At 40.5% G+C, this 17,162-nt stretch overlaps 1 protein-coding gene across 1 annotated transcript; it reads right to left on the reverse strand.

Moving 5' to 3' along the window:
• Nucleotides 1-4,038: 4,038 nt before the first annotated feature.
• Nucleotides 4,039-16,941, reverse strand: LOC143324148 (protein FAM200A-like). The gene is given in 7 exon segments (XM_076736375.1): nt 4,039-5,549; nt 5,934-6,026; nt 6,154-6,309; nt 6,516-9,247; nt 9,250-11,092; nt 14,853-14,921; nt 16,834-16,941. Coding segments are annotated over 2 exon segments (1,995 nt in total). The 5' UTR covers nt 9,727-11,092; nt 14,853-14,921; nt 16,834-16,941; the 3' UTR covers nt 4,039-5,549; nt 5,934-6,026; nt 6,154-6,309; nt 6,516-7,729.
• Between the last annotated feature and the right edge of the window lie 221 nt (nt 16,942-17,162).

A 17,162-nucleotide genomic window follows, 5' to 3' on the forward strand; every position in this document is an offset into this window, starting at 1 on the left:
GTTTTCCTAGTATGATAATAATCTCCACCCTTCTTTTCTCTCAGCCACTGAACTTGAAGCGTCTGCGCCCAATCGCTGATCAAGACAAGCAGACCAAATCAGCTCAGCACAGATCTCCTTTGTGGCATAGTTTGTCCTGACTTACCTTGTAGTTTCTCGTAGGTTAATGTTTTGGGTGATAGGCAGGAACATGTGAAGTGGAAGTGAAGAAGTGGTACAGTGGTTAGAGCTCTGGACTTTGAAACAGAGACCTTTTAGCTTACAGGAGCAAGTGGCATTAATTACTCAAACCCTTTGTATTGTATGTATTTGTTTGGATGTAAACCCACTGACTTTGCAGCCCTGTGTTAGTAAACATGGTGGCAGAAACCTGTGTGTACTTGTACTTCCTCTCATTTCTGTCGTTGTTTAAACTCCCCTTCCATGCATTGTTAGGATATATAGACATATATTTTGGCTACACATACATATACATATACATACGTGTGTGTGTGTGTGTGTGTGTGTGTGTGTGTGTCCAGAGCTCTAACCACTGTACCACTTCTTCACTTCATTGGCCAGGGAGTAAACCAGTGAAAATCAACAAAATCAACAACATAGAAGCATTGACCAAGAAAAATAAATAAACGATGCATGGAAGAGGAATTTAAAATAACGACGAAGTTAATTTATGGGATATGTTCCTGCCTATCACCCAAAATATTAACCTACGAGAAACTACAAGGTAAGTCAGGACAAACCTTGCCACAAAGGAGATTTGTGCTGAGCTGATTTGGTCTGCTTGTCTTGATCAGCGATTGGGCGCAGACGCATTATCATACTAGGAAAACACCGTTTTTTACGCGCGTTGTGGTGCGCACAAACGCGCGTATTTTACGCGGTGTGATGCTAGCTTCTAACAGTCCACGCAATACACACCCATTGAAATCTGAGAATTTCTCCAAAAACGCTCATGGTCATTAATCAGGGATTACTCAAAAATTATACGAGCTATCAAAACGTAGCTTAATACAACAATAGACAAGACTACAATTTAAAGTTTAAATGGAGTCTCTATAGGTGAAAGTATGCCAGAGCAGTAGCCAGTAGAAAAAGTGCAATACATTTTTAGTTTTTCGACCTCCTCCCATTCATTTCTTATCGGAAATTCAATTCAATTCAATTCAATTCAATTCAATTCAACAAAAGTAATAGCACGCCGATCCCGATCGAGACGCACGTTTTGATATATCATTTGCGTGGGTGCTCCCAAAACTGTAGGAGGAGTAGCGAATCGAAATTTGACACGGAAGAGGAAGAATAATAATAGTAATAATAATAATAATAAGAAGAAGAAGAAGAAGAAGAAGAAGAAGAAGAAACACGCAGGATAACAATAGTGCACGTGGCTTGCCCCGTGGCCCTAATAAAGAAATACCACTGAACGAGAAGGTATGTCTGAACCTTTGGCTGATACCGATTATATGTTATATATTATATTAAAACCATCAAAGTAAAAGTTCAAATTTGAAAAAAGTAGGTTGTAATTCGGTTGATGCAGGGAATTTCTGCAAAACCACTAACACACAGACCAGTAACAACTGGTAAAAACTAACCTCCCTGCTTAAACACATAAACTTTACAATGAGCGCGGCCAGTTTCCAGATGAGCAGAAGTGCGTATATTTCAACAGTCATTAAAAAACACGTTCTGTCTTACCTTCTTTCTGTTTGGGCTGGCTGGCAATCTCGCAGGACTGCTCTATCTCAACATTTGTCTATCAAGCACAAAATAAAAAAAAAAAAAAAAGTTGTCTGAATCAACTGCTCAACAGGCAAAGAGTTTATTAAAGCATAATGGAAACAAATGCTAAGCATGAATCAGCAGTCGCAACTGACCACAATTTTGATAATCAATATAGTAACTGAAGTCATTTATCAAGCAAAACTGCCAAACATGGTACGCTTTCAAATTCTCAAATGTGATGATTTGCTGCTTTTCTGTTCTGTATCATCAGACGATTGATAAATTATTAAAAGAATGAAAATAACATAATGAACACATAATGAAAATAACTAAGTTTCAACCCTGAAATTTTGTCTTCTTTGGGATTTCTTACCTTTTCATCCATTTCCTCCACCGCTGCCTGTGCACATGCAGCATTCACACTGGGCTCTGAATAAAGTGACAGAATTCTCCAATGAACATGTCCTTAAATATGCACACAATGAATTTCAAACCAACACCTTGGATCCATTCCGATCTGTCTTACCACCCAGTGCAGCCTGCTTATCGACGTCATCAGGGCGGTTGCGGCGCAAGGGTCTCGCAGGCACCAGATGTTTTTGGAGGACTCTTCCCTTTGACAGCTCCATTCTGGTGTCCGTGAGGTTCAAACATGTTTTAGAGAGAGAATTAAAAATATAAGCATCCTACAGAATTCAGTCTGTTGACAGTCACGTTTAGTTTCTACCCTTCAGCAGTCAGACCAGGGATGTCCCAGGTTGAGAGTAGCACAACAGCTAACGTGAACAATTCCGCAGAAACGAACTGAATTGGTCCTTCTAGCTTAAGTGGATTAACTGTAAAATAACGGCATAAAATCGCAATATGTGAATCCTAGTTGCAGAACACTGTTTCTAACGCTCTTTCTGTCTTGATTGTGCATTGATGAAGTTTTGGGAAACGGGTGGAGAACTCTTGTCCATTAAAAAGTGTTTCATGGCAGACATCCGTGTGCCGTTAAACCGCTGAATGCAGGATAACGGCAAGCGGCGACCATGAACGGTCCTGTGTCGTGTTGCCGAATCACTGCTTTTTTGCCGGTTTGTCATGGGAGGTCCGAGTGCATTCAGCCACTTTGTTTGTTTCTCGTTTAAAGGATCTTCCTGAACATACACGGACCTCGGGACCGTGTCAGACACGGTTTTACATCAACTTATAACATTAACACACCAACGTTCAATAACGGCAATAATGATGCACAGGTTTGTACTGCTTTAGCAAGTGACATTGGCCTGATGACCTTAGTTCGTACGGGTAACTGTTAATTTACGATTTCCCTCAGTAACTGTCCGTTGTTTTACTTTATATAGAAGCCATATTATTTACCTGTACGTCTTCAAAATTGCCTCTGCGTTGTTTTCCGTTTTGTTTTTCCTCACTTCACCGGCGACCTGCTAACTAAAGCAATTCCAAAACTTCTGGTTGCCAAGTTACAAAATGTTTTTTTTTCAAATTAGTGCGCGAGATCATGTTAATGCAAATATAAGCGACCATGTGGGCAACGGCTTGCAAATGTAGTTAAATGGGCTCACAGGGCACTGGGTGCTTGACCACCTGCCCCTTTGCCCCTTGGCACCCACAGTGCCCTTTTGTCAGAGTGTTTTTTTTTTTTGTTTTTTTGTTTTTTTTTACGGCTATGAGCGTATAAAAGTCAGGTTGTGTTTCCGAAAATATAATAAAATAATAATATTAATAAAAAGAAATAATAATAATAATAAAGATCGGTCGGTCACATGACGTCCATAACGTACCCTCATTATGCGCTCACTGCCCTGACGCGCTCGGACATGCCCAGCTGGCAACGAGTTGTCAATCCGAAGACCCCAGACGGCCGAGAGAGTGGAAAAACTGACCCGGTAAGTACACTCAAAAAAATGAAACATTGACTTTAATTAAATTTATTTTGTCAACAGGTTCCACGAAAGTGTATTATGTTAGTTAAAACCAAAAATGTTAAGGTCATCTAACTTAATGAACTTGTATTACATTAACACAAAGTGAATTGACCCAACTAGATAAAATTACTTCTGTTCAACAAAAGATATTTAAGCTTACCCAATCAAATTCAGTTATGTTATATGGACATAAATAATATATTTTCAGGCTACATATTTTACATTTGTCCTTTAAACATATTTTATTCATAGAAGTAAAATAATAAATTTAAGTTCAATTTATTAAAATACGTTTTCATCCAATTTATTTTATACTAATTAGTGTGACCTAATTCTAGTTTGTCAACAGGTTCCACACAAATGAATTTCGTACGCCCAACATATTTTTGTTATTTCCTTTATTCACCAACATTCATTTAACATTTTGTTGCCACTTGGTCCAAAATAAAACCCTTAACATACATTAGGGTGCAGCATGGTTCACAACCAACAGTTGTAAACTGCTTTTATGCAGTCCAACAATACAACAGGCTTGGAGTTCTCTTTTTTTTGAAACAGCATAATAATCTAACTATAACAACACACGTGCTGCTGTGAACTTTCATTTTAATATTGTGGAGGGAATACCCTGAAATGTAGTTTTATTAACTAACATGTCAACTTGTGTTGCAGCATTGTTACCCAACATTAACAATTATAAACCACCTTGATGCAGCATAAACAAATGAAATATCCAACAAAACATCCCTGATTTGTCAATATTATTATATAACAATAAAACAAGCTTGTAGTTCTCAATGTTTTTGAAACAGCATAATAGTCAAACTATAACAACACACGTGCTGCTGTCAACCTTTAATTTAGTAGTGTGAATCCAAAAAAAACTGCCATTAACATTTTTACAAACATGTCAGCTCATGTTGTAGCCACTACAAGGAGTTCTTAACTGGTTATGAAAGAGTTTCAATATCTACATAAACAAACAAGAACTTCAGCTAGAAGATTTGCTACTTCTATTTCTGTGATTTTCCATTCTAATTGGTTGCCACTGGATTGGAGGCAGGCAAAATCAGACAAAACAATTTACAGTAGGCAGAGCAGAAGAGCCTGTTCACATTTTCTCAGGCAAAGTTTGGCAGTAAGTTAGTATGATACAGTGTCTAGTATGGTGCCTTTTGTCCACTGGAACTGCCAAACGAAGGTTCCTTGTGTTGGCTTTAAGTTGTCAGTATGAAAGATGGTTTTGTTCAACTTCTCTGCAGTTGTTTTGGGTGCAGCTGGTTTTTAAAAAGTCTACAAAATATCCATTCAGTTGTCAACAATTTTGGTGCTGCATGGTCTCTCAATTCACTTGTCACTTAGTCGTGCAACCACTCATTTTTACCAAAGAAATTCAAATTCCCTTTTCCAGGATTTTCCAGGTGGGTTTCCACTAGAATTTTCACTTATGGTAGTAGTTTTCCAAAACTTTTCCAAATGTTTGTTTATTTTTCTGAATTGATTTTTTTTCCTCCTCTTCTATTTTCTAACAGATAATCCTTTTATTCACATTCAGCATCCAAATCAATGTTTGGTTCATTGATACAGTTTGTTCTTGAGCATCTGTACCTTGGTTGAGAGTTTGCCAGCATCAAGCTGGAAGAGCTTTTGAAGTACTTCAAAGAAGGTCTTCAGTTCCTTAGGATAACTCAGGTTCAGTGCATATATTACACCCATTAAGAGTGCACATGCAGAGGCGATGTCTCCCAGGTCATGTAGAACTTCAACACCCTCGATCACTATTCCAACATCAGCTGGAGGAGTGGTGGCATCACCTCCCTCGACTTTGATGATGTAGATGCCAAGGGTAAGTTGCTCAACCTCCCTCTGTGCAGCAGTACCATCAGTATCCTTTACATACGGGAGAAAGAAAGGACACAACCAATCTATGAAATCACATATTTTGTAGAATTCCAAAGATTAACTTTTGCCTTTCAGGTTTCCTTCTAATGAAAATCGCATGATACTTCAAAAAGTGCTATTTGTGTAAAAATAAGATAAAGCAGTGCCGAGCGATTTCCATCAGAATTTTAGAGAATGAATTTGTCAGCTGAGTTATTTCATCTAATATATCTCTTAGTGCTCCATTCTGTTGTAACAACAGCCAACTCTAACGAAGCCACACCCAGGGCACCAACAAGCCATCAACGTCAGTGGCCTTGGGAACACCCCCACAGAGGTTAAAATTGAAATTGATTTATTACAGGTAGAATCTAAACTATTAAAATTACCAACCAGATATTCTTTGAAGAGGATGTTCGGGTCTTCGTTCAGGTAGATACAAAGCGCCCTGAGGATGCACTCCCTCTTCTTTTCAATAGTTTCATTCTAAAGAGAGAGAGAAAAAATACTGAAATATTATTCTGCCTGTTAACTTGTCAGTATACTTGTCAAAACTGACTAGTCAACATCAATTTATAATTCCATATTGTTCACTACCGCTAGCAAAACATACCTGTGTGACTGGGACCAAAATCCTGCTGATGTTAGTCCCTGCAGAGCCTCCTTTCTTCCTGAACAGTTTGATGAACTGGGCAGTGTGTTGGTCAAGCTGTGCATGGAACTTTGAGACAAGGGGTCCGGTAGTGATCCTCACAAATTCTGCTTCCACCTGAAAATATAATGTCCAAAAACAACATATTATTGGTACCTATTAAAACTTTTAACATTTTAAACAGAAATACTCACAAGAATGTACAAAAAAACAGGCTGTGCTGTAATATAACCGCACAGTGTTACATTTTACACAAAATGATTAACATTCCCATGTGAAAAAATAAATTGTTGACTATAGCTGATTTAAAAAGCATTTCATACCTCTGCCACAGTGAACAGTCCTGGCCACCTGATCTTGAACTCCGCGATCATGGGCTTGTCTCTGACGACCTCCTGCCTTCTGTATGCGAAGGTCTTAGCCATCTTTTCTTTGACAACTTTATCATTATGTCTCTTCTTGACCTCAGATAACAACGCCAATCTTTCCCCTTCAAGGCTGTCCTTGGTCTCTCCAGCAGGATAGGGAGGACAAAAATTTACTTCGGCTTTCCTCGGTTTTTTGACATCGTAGGCAGGTTGACATCTATCTGCAGGTTTGTGCTTTAGGGAATTGATGCTCAGTTCTGGGCACCCCAAGTTTCTAAGTTTTGTCCTGTAGTTTGCCATCTTATACTTAAGGCTTATTTTCCAGCCGTAGAAACCACTGAAGGATCCCTGTTCTCTCAAACATGGATGTGCTTTGATTAAAGCTTCAGCAACAGATTCAATTTCCAAGTTTGAGGGATATCCCTGGAACTTGATGATTTCCTGAGCAAGACTTTCCAAGATGTCTGATGTAAGTTTATGACCAGGGGTCAGAAGAACTCCATTTGATACAAAGTCCTGGTTTGCACTTCGAAGTTGCATCTCCACATCATATGAAAACTTTGGAATTTGGAACGCTGTGGGCCAATGTGATCGAGCAGATTCTGAATCAGAGGAGAGTATTAATGTGTCAGAAGATGACGAGGATGCTTCTTCCCCACTCTGGTTCATGCTGCCTTGGCTGAGGTCTAGAGCAGTGTTTCCCAAACTTTTTTTCTGGTGACCCACATTTTAAAAGTCACAAACTCTTGTGACCCACATCAGTAGAAATTATACATTAATCAAAAAATAAAGACGTCATTGACCAGTATTGAACAGTAAGGTGGATATTTTATTGTTGAATAATCTATCAACTGAACAAAATGATTTCTTAACATTTCTTTTCAAGTATTTATATTATAGGCTCTATTTTCCCCATACAGGGGTGCAGGAGAACAGTAAATCAGGGACAGTCTTGTTGAACATTAAGGATGATATTTTACAAGTAACAGTAATTGAACCAGCAATAATCCAAAAGCAGACTCCCTTACTTTCTCTTGGGATAAATTAAGTAACTCTATTCATTTTCTTTTTCTTTTCAATTGAACCAACAATAAAGTAACAAAATAGTCAGTATAATAATTACATCAAGATAACTAGGCCTAACGAGATTGGATGGGCTGATGACTCAGCTAATGAGACGGGTGGGCCTGTCTGCGCTTCTGTAGCGCGTTCCAGTCCGGGGTGCAGGAGGAGAGCGCAACACGCATGTCAGCAGCAGCGTTCAGTCGATTTCTGTGCTTCGTCTTTGTTTTCGTGAGCACCGAAAATCCCAGTTCACACATGTATGTTGTGGTGAATGGGATGAGCACTGAAATGCTGGCCCCACTGAGGACAGGGTATTCCGCCGAAACCCCAATCCAAAATGACGACAAAGTCGCCGCACATTCATGCCGCTTTTTCAGAGTGCCATCACAGCTGAGCTGCAACAATTCCGCCTCCTCTGCAGGGCTGAGCGTCAACTCGAGCAAAGACTCTGCAGTCTCAAATTCAAACGGATTTTGTATCCACCTTTTGTTGTGCAGGGCGGAATACTTCTCTTGTGGAAAGTAGCCATCAAACCTATCCACAAGCACGGCAAGGTGGCTTTGAATAAGCGCAGAGAGGCGGTTGACTTGCGCGGCCACGACATCCTGTTCCTCGATGTGCTGCTGCAGAGTGGGGAACATGTAGAGGCTGGGGTCTGGCCTTCTGAGCCGTGCAACCCACAGCTTCAGTGATTTTTGAAAGGCCTGCACATTGTTCAGATTGATAAAAACGTTGTCGTGGCGACCTTGCAATTTAAGATTCAGCTCGTTGAGCGACGAGAAGATGTCAGCCAGGTAAGACAGGTTCAGCAGCCACTCATCAGTGAATAATTCGGCCAGATGTGACTTTTTCTGTATGAGGAACGCGTGGATTTCGTGCCGCAGTTCATAAAACCTCGTCAACACTCTGCCTTTCGACAACCAGCGCACTTCTGTGTGAAAGAGTAAGTGCGTGTGTTCGGCTCCGATGTCAGTGCACAATTGATCAAACAGCCGATGGTTAAGTGAGCTGGCCCTTACGAAATTTACGACGCGAACAACTTCGCTCAGTGTTTTCTCGAGGGCGGGGGGCATGCCTTTGCATGCTAGTGCCTGGCGGTGTATGAAACAATGATTCCATGTGATCTCCTTCCCCGCTGCCTCCTTTATTCGTGCCACCACTCCACTTTTCCTGCCCGTCATATTTGCTGCCCCATCACTGGTTACACCTGCGCAGTTACCCCAGTCAAGTCCACTCTTAATCATGTAGTCGTTCAAGACACGGAATATGTCTTCTCCTGTAGTTCCCATTGGGATATTCAAGCAGCACAACAAGTCCTCCATAAAGTCATTTTCCCACGGATATCTGACGTACACCAGCAATGTGGCGCAATCGGAGACGTCTGTGCTCTCATCCAGTTGTATGGAAAAACATCCTGCTTTCTTTAGTCGGCTAACGAGCTGTTCTTCCAAGTTGTCTGCAATGTCATGTATTCTTTGTGACACAGTGTTGTTGCTCAGGGGGACGCTTTTGATTTTTTCAGCCGACTTCTCATCAATCACAATGCTGACCATGTCAATTGCGGAAGGCAAAATTAACCGCTCCGCTATGGTGTGTGGTTCTTTCTCCATTGCCACACCACTCCAGCCACCTTGTAGGAGGCAAGTTGGACTTTTTCGTTTAATGTGACATTTTTTCGTAGAACATCGGCTGATGCTTTGATCTCCCGTGCTTTTCTTTGAAAAAAATCTAAGGGCTTGTCCACTAAATCTGGATGCAGGGTTTCTAGATGCCTCTTGAGTTTAGTTGGCTTTAAACTTTCGTTGGCCAGTTTTTCCCTGCAGATAACACACATTGGCCTTGCATCGTGGCTCGGAGCAGCACAGTTGACAAAACCATAATTCAAAAAATAGTCTTTGTAAGGTCTTGCCATGATTTTTCGTCTTTTTGCTGGACGCTCCTGCTCCGATCCTTGCACGTTACTGCCTGTGCTAGCTTCATTTTCATCACTTGCAATGCTTGTGTTCGCATCAGCATCATCCTGGACGGCCCCCTGGTTTCCCTCACACTGAGCTGCACTGAGATTTTGCACTGAGCTTTTTTTTGACAGCCAAGCAAGCATTTCTCAACTTGCATGGAAAACTTACTGCAATATCGATTTGTGCTCTCACTACCAGACCGGATCAAAAACACAGCATGGCTGGAGTGACAGTTAGTACGAAAGCACAGTTACGGAGGCCGTCTTAGCTCAAACAACACGGAGAAGAAGACACGTAAGCCCACTGTCCATTCCACAATCGGTCTTGTCTTTGAACATTTTTGCGAGTTTTAATTTTAATTTTAATTTAATACATTTTTTTTTTTTTTACTTTGCAGGAACAGATGGCGGCTTTTAATCTGGCAGTTATTTTGGCGTTATAGATGCAGACCAGAGCATGTGAGCGGAGCGGAGCGTGAGCGAGCGGGGAGCGGAGCGGACGAATTTTGAAAGGAGGGCAGAGCGGGACTTTTTTTTCTAGGATGATTCGGGTGGAGCGGGGCGTTATCCCGCTCCAGTTTCGCTCCGTTACCGCTCACATCACGGACCCGATGCATGCCCAAACATACCGCAGAATGCAACGGTGTTCACTTCAGAAAACGGTGAATGAAAAATAGTTTCAGAAAGGTTAATAACTAACAAAAGTGTATTTAACCAGCTAATTCCGTTAGGTAAAATTATTTTCTTAATTTTAAAAGTGTTAACATTTGTGTTTTTTTTCAATAAACATCTTTTAAACTTTATGATGTTCAGTGGCAGAACTTTGTTAATAGGCTGTCCGAAAAAATAAAATCTAGCCATAGAACATATACTTTGTATTTTCCCAGTCCGCCTCTGATTAGATGTAAGGCTTCAGCTAAACATGTAAATTTAATATGCATGCAAACATTTTTGGAGCGGAGCGTGGAGCGAGCGTGGAGCGGAGCGGGATGCAGTCTTGCTGGAGCGCTGAGCGGTTATGGGTGGGGCGGCGTGTTGCGACTCTGAGCAAGGAGAGAGGGGGACGGCAACCTATGTGAGCGAGGAGCGGGAATTCTCGCCGCTCCACTCCGCTCACATGCTCTGATGCAGACATGCGGGATGACCGTCAACCAGAGAAACATGCGAGGCGACCCAAAAAAAATCTTCCGCGACCCACATGAGGGTCACGACCCAGTCTTTAGGAAACAATGGTCTAGAGTATCTGACAAGCGGATGATTTTCACTGTGCTCTTGTCTTGAATGTCGCAAATTTGGTTAAGGTTAACAAACTCGTTATCAAAGTCACTGTCCATGTACTGGAGTCTAATGTCCCCCTCTATATCAAACTGACGTTTGATCTCATTTGCAAGATCCTCAACAGACGTTGGCATGCCTGATTGTATGGTCAGTTTTTCAGCATTGTTGGAACCAAGGATAATCCGCAGTTTTACTGGTGCAGCCATCATCCAAATGCGTCAGTCTACAGAAGCTGAAAAGACAAGTATAAAGTCATTAAATTTGTATAAATTAAAAGCATTCAAATTAGAAAGAAACCAACTGACTTTGGTCATATGTAAATCAAACAGGACACTGAAGCGAACATTGAGCAATCCACAGACAGAAGCCAGTGACATAATGATAATAGTATGGAAATGAAGTGTCATACTATGGTTAACAGTGCTCAAATTAGTTGCTTTAGGTTGGAGTAGGCAATATGACATTTTTGACCAAATACCTCAATACTGATATTGTGATGATATAGTGGGGATGACTATGGTGCTTCCACAAAATATTTACACAATAATAATAACTATGTGGGTAAAAGCAAATAACTGCTAGTTCAGAAAATGTCATCACTTTAATGTAATGTATGAATGAATGAATGAATGAATGAGGCCTTTAAACCTAGGAAGAGACAACACTTACGCCATATTCTGATATTTCAATATCCAAAATCCCAGATGATATCAAGTTTCATATCACAATATCGATATGACATCAAAATATTGCCCAGCCCTACCAGTGACATGGAGTTAGTGCATACACAGAACAGGTTAGTAAACAGCAAAGTGAAAAGAGGTGACGGGTTAGTATTAGGTGCTCATGCTAGTGAGAATAAAGTAGTAAGCTATCAATTAAAGCCATTTACTCACATATTCAACATGTGCTTTTAATATATGGATATCTTTTAAATGTAACCAGTCGAAGGGGCCCAACAAAGTAGTCATGTAATGGGTACTTCTCTGCCAGTTCGTCATGTGTTATCAGGGACATTGTGCCAGTTGGACATGGTTGCAGTTCAAAGGCCCGGTAGTGCTCCCTAAACCAAGCTGAGAACATCTTGACTATGAAATTCAGGGTATGCTGAAGTACACATATCCTTATTATCTCTCCGAATTCAGGTAGCCCATCTGTAAATCCACAAATGACTATCATTCCCTTTCTATAGTTGATCCCCTTGCAATCTGCACTGTTAGCCATGTTTACTTGTGCCATGTTTGGGTACATATGCTGAAGAGGCAATGATACATCATCTTTCAGCACCTCAACAGGGACTCTCGATACACTTGATACTTCAACTCCAGGTTTCTGTGGACGTGATGAGTGTAAGTGATAAGCAATCATCATCTGGTGTTTTCTTGACAGTGTTGGAGGAACATTCTTGAAACACTTGGTGTGATGGGCGACTTCTTTAAAAAAACTGTGTTTGCCCTCAAATCTCATGGTCCAGACCCCAACTAGAGGACCAAAACATCGGGTCATGTGAGGGTAATGCTCTAAGAAGTGATGCTTTGGGAGGAGCTTTTGGTTGGGAAATGCTTCTTGATATTTCTGTCTGTGATCAGATATTTTGAACTGAAGATATCCAATGGATTCTTCTGTATGGATCTGGGAACAGCAAGTTCCACTATCTCTTTTAAATCCAAAATTATTTCCCACACTGGTTCACCGTCAGGTATAACATCTCCAGTCATGAAAGGCAGCAATCTTATGAGGGTCCAATTTTCAGCTGCGTTGCCACCTATTGTCTTTTTGCTTAAAAGTTTTTGTGGCACAACATGGGGCCGGTTTGTTTTATCTTCTCCTTTGTAGGGGAAACTGAGAATGACCTTATTTAAAGTGTCCAAAGAGAGGTATTGTTTGGATATCAACACACCCAGGCACTGTGCAAGTTCCACTGGAACAATACCCTCCAACAGATCGTGGAGTACATCAGGTGGATATCCAGTTGTTACATCAAAATGAGAAAGATTTTCTGTCAGCACACATGGCCTTTTCACTCCAACACAAGGCTTTCCACTTTCCACTGCATGTTTGACATGTTCTTTGTGTTCGTCTTTGGATCTAAGATTAAACTCACCCGACAGAACCTGCTTGGTCTGAAAATCACTGAAACGCCCTGTGCAAAATCGACAAACATACTCTCCTGAAAAACTTTCCACAAAGCCTGCAATACCATGGGCACCCAGATTATCTGCAGCTACACACTGTACTGTGCCTTTAATATTTTTTCCAATCTGTGGGACAAACACGCCATGCTCTTCCAAGACAACCAGATCACGCAAAAGAGGTTCAAGCACTTTTCCATATCCGTACTCCTTGATGTAGTTACTTTTACACAGTACTGCCAAGTAGATGGATGACAAAGAGGAGTGCTGGCCTGGGGGTAAGTTGCTCAAAATCCAATACATAGCGCAAAGTTTATGCTTCTTTCTGGAAGTGCCCAGAGGGTTGCACACTTCAAACTCATCAATGTAAAGGGTCACACTTATTCTCAATTCCCCTGAAGATAGGAACTCATTTTGTTTGAAAAACTCTCCATCCTGAAATGACTTGTATTCTTGTTGTGCAGTTTCATTTTGGTGAGCACTGTAGTTTTCCACTACATCATCAATTATACCATCTTTGCTAAGGAGCTGCTGCAATGACTGCAATAATGGTACATATTGGTAGGTATGGTTGCGCTCCTTATCCAAAACATATTCAACTGGTTCAACTACTTGGAACTTGTCTTTGAAGTACTGTTTCCGCTTAAAAGCAGTGCCAAGTGGGCCCTGATCTCCAATTGCTTTGGTCAAGGGATTAGCAAGACAGAAGGCAGAGGCCAATTCCTCAGTTTCTTTTGCATCAAGGGCAAGATTATGCTTAGTACAAAAATCTGAAACAATGGCATTTAATGTAGTCTGGGATGCAGAACTCATTAGGAAGTGCAAGTCCTGTAAAAGCTCATCGACTGCATTACTGGGAACATGGAGTATGTTTTCCAGCTTAAGCAACACTGCTGCAAGTTTCTCTTCTATCATCTTCTCAAGATTTTCTGAGCAGTCTCTCTGCAAACTAGACTGCACTTCAAGCTGGGCTTCTTCTGATTCTTCATTGTCTCCATGATCACCTGAAACACTAGAGCTTTCAAAAATGTCTCTTTCTGCAACTATTCCAGGTTTAAAGTCACTGTGAGAATAACCAAGGTGCTTTCTATTTTTATGCGATTTAAATGTCCCATAAATATTTGTCCTAAATGTACAACCCTTGAACATGCAGGGGACTGTTTCATTGGCTTTGAGATGCAAATTTATATGAGTGAAATACTCCTTTTCAGAGGCAACTTCAGAGAACCCACAAACATGACAGCTGAATGTCGCCGATGTCAATGTTTGCCGTGATGTTTCTCTAGTGTGGACTCTACACAAATGTGACCTGAGCGCATTCCATGACTTAGAAGTACATGGACAACTACTATATGGGCAAGGATATCGATGCATGCGCCCATAATGTGGATGTTTTAATCTGTAATGTTTAAGCAACTGGCCTCTAGTTGAGGTCTTTGAACTGCAACCTTTACACTGCCACATTCAAATCTGGGAGGGGAAGGGGAGGGGGCAAAAAACAAACAAAAAAAAACACAAAGGATATATTGGTAAAGGAAACTCAATTTGTAAAACGGTTTTAAGAAAGAAAAGTCAGACTGTTAACATATCACGGGCAAGCTCAGCAGTGCCGTCTACACCACATCAATGAGTTAGGAAACAGCTATCACACCCAGGATCTGAAATTCATCATGTTAATAGGATCCATAAATTAATGTAGTTCATTACTTGTTTTAAAGATAACTAGAAATCTAAAAAATAAAAACATATTCAGAACAAGAGCATGAGAATTAATCTGTCACCTGATAAATGTTCCTTAAAATAAGAATACCGGCAACTCAATTCACATTAATACATTAAAGTAGCTAGGTGTGATCATACCTGTTATGAGTACTGTGCTATTGGCAGACAGGAAGAAGCATGAATCAGGACTCACTCGCTCATCAGGACCTGAAATATTGCAACATGATTATTACAAAAAAAAGAGAGAAAAAAAAAATTATAAAAATGTTAACAGATAAATTATTTGTGTGCTTTGTACAGAGTCCTACAATAGATACATTTCCTTTAAACCTACTTTCATGTCAGTCCTCACGATGACTTACATACACTCAATCCAAATAAAAAAACATAAAAAACAAAACAACACTAGGGGGCACCCCATAAGATTCCAAAGTGTACATAGATATGCAAAGTACACTTTCAAATTCATCACAAAGTGGATCAGTCCTGCCGTACTGCTTTGAAACTGATCAGTGCCATGGAGTGTCACAGCTTACCATGCCTCAGGTCCACAAATTGGTAACTTTCCCATGTGTTTTTTTCTGTATTAAATGCGGCTAGATGGCTTAAATTTGTTTATTATTCTTTGAAAGAATATGAACAAACTTCTTTTGACAAAAGATCTACCGACTTTATCTGTACAAAGCATAGTAAAACATCAGAAAAAGTGTGATACAATATCACAGCTGGGCCCTAAATCACAAATCACAGCAAATGCAACTCAGTGATGTGGGAAACTTCACTTACTGAGTATATGAACTGCAGAGGTATATTGTTTGTTTGTTTGTTATGTTCACTTCAGTCGGTACCTGATTTCTGCAGCTGTAACTCAACATTAAATCCACATCAATGGTGAACTGTGGTAATAGCTACTTCTAATCTTCAATGACAGCTCAACATTTCAGGACCACAATAGCTCCTCCTTGGGACTGTCTGTGTCACACTTTAAGAATAAGCCTAAAGATCCTTAACAAAGCATTGTAAAAAAAATAAACAAATAAATAAAGAAAAGTAGAAAAAGAAATGAAGTTTGACTCCAACTGAAGCAGATATATTACTAACAAGGAGAAATATACATAAACAACATATAAAATCAATCAACAGGAACACCACAACAAATATTTAACGCAACTATTTACAGTGTAGCCCCCGGAGGAGCAGAGAGGGGGGTTTAACTTTACCCACCAACATATTATGGATCATTGCTCTATCTGTCACACTAACGCTTGGCATTGTGTTGTTAGTACATGTTAGCACCACCATCTGATTCAGAGAACCTCCTCTGCTGTACATTTTTCCTGTTTTCATCTTGCCATTGTTGATAAAAACTCCGCGATCAGCCTCTGTGTTGTCTGCAGGCTGTGTCATGCGCGCATGTGCGTAAGCTCACTGGGGCGGTCCGGAGAGAGATATCTCGGCAACCCATTGGTCAATTTTGATGATCGACACCTCTATAAACCAGTCAGAGTCAGGTGAATCCGTGGCTACCACCCACATTTACCTTAGCAACACCAATGATGATCCAGAAGGACGTGAAGCCAAAGAACGTGTATTGTAGCAGGATGCATCACTCCACTCTAAAAAGCCCCTCAGTCTTTATGAAAACAACCCGGACCACGCGATTCATTTCAAACTACTAAAGAGTCATAGAGGTAGACATTAGCAGTGTTTTTTCAAGCTGGAATATAACTTTAGGCCACAAAACAGCAACTAAGCCTCGACTGGTAACAAGTATGAGAGCCGTTGTCATGAGCTAGCTCGATGCTAACTTCGGCTAGCGGTAGCGGCTAGCATCCGCCGCAAACACCCGCTTCCCAGCTCAACACAACGGCTCTACTGCTCCTTACAACATAACAGTAGAGGCTCCCGTTGTTGGTGACAATTTAACGCTACCCTTAGCAAATGCCACTGGTGCTTTATTTTAGTAGCTAGCTAATTTACGTGCAAACTCTTGGTCCCCCTCCCCCCAACGTCCTTGACCGACAAGTTACTGCTCTCAGAAACACAAACACTTCGGAAATATCAAATCATGCTCAGTATGAAAGTACTACAATAGGTATGGGAAAAAATGTCCTCTTACCTCAAGTCAGAAAACGCAGACAAACCGTTGGCAACTTCACCGCCAAAAACGAAGGACGCTGACAGTTTCAGTTTGCGCATGCGTAGTCTGAAGCATTTGAATCTTCTGCTTACTGCCACCTTCTGGGTGTAATAAGTATTTCAATCATCATTCACTTAAATGGTTTGTGATTAACCAACACATGATTATTTTGTACACATAACGAAAGAGACAATTACATGGACTTTATTAGAAAAAAATACTTCAACTTAACAAAGACATGTATTTTAAGTAAACTGAACACATAAAAATAATATACAGTGCACAACCCACCTCATTCACTTTTTTGA

The sequence above is a fragment of the Chaetodon auriga genome, chromosome 8 (genome assembly GCF_051107435.1).
Source record: "Chaetodon auriga isolate fChaAug3 chromosome 8, fChaAug3.hap1, whole genome shotgun sequence".
NCBI classification, from domain to species: domain Eukaryota; kingdom Metazoa; phylum Chordata; class Actinopteri; order Chaetodontiformes; family Chaetodontidae; genus Chaetodon; species Chaetodon auriga.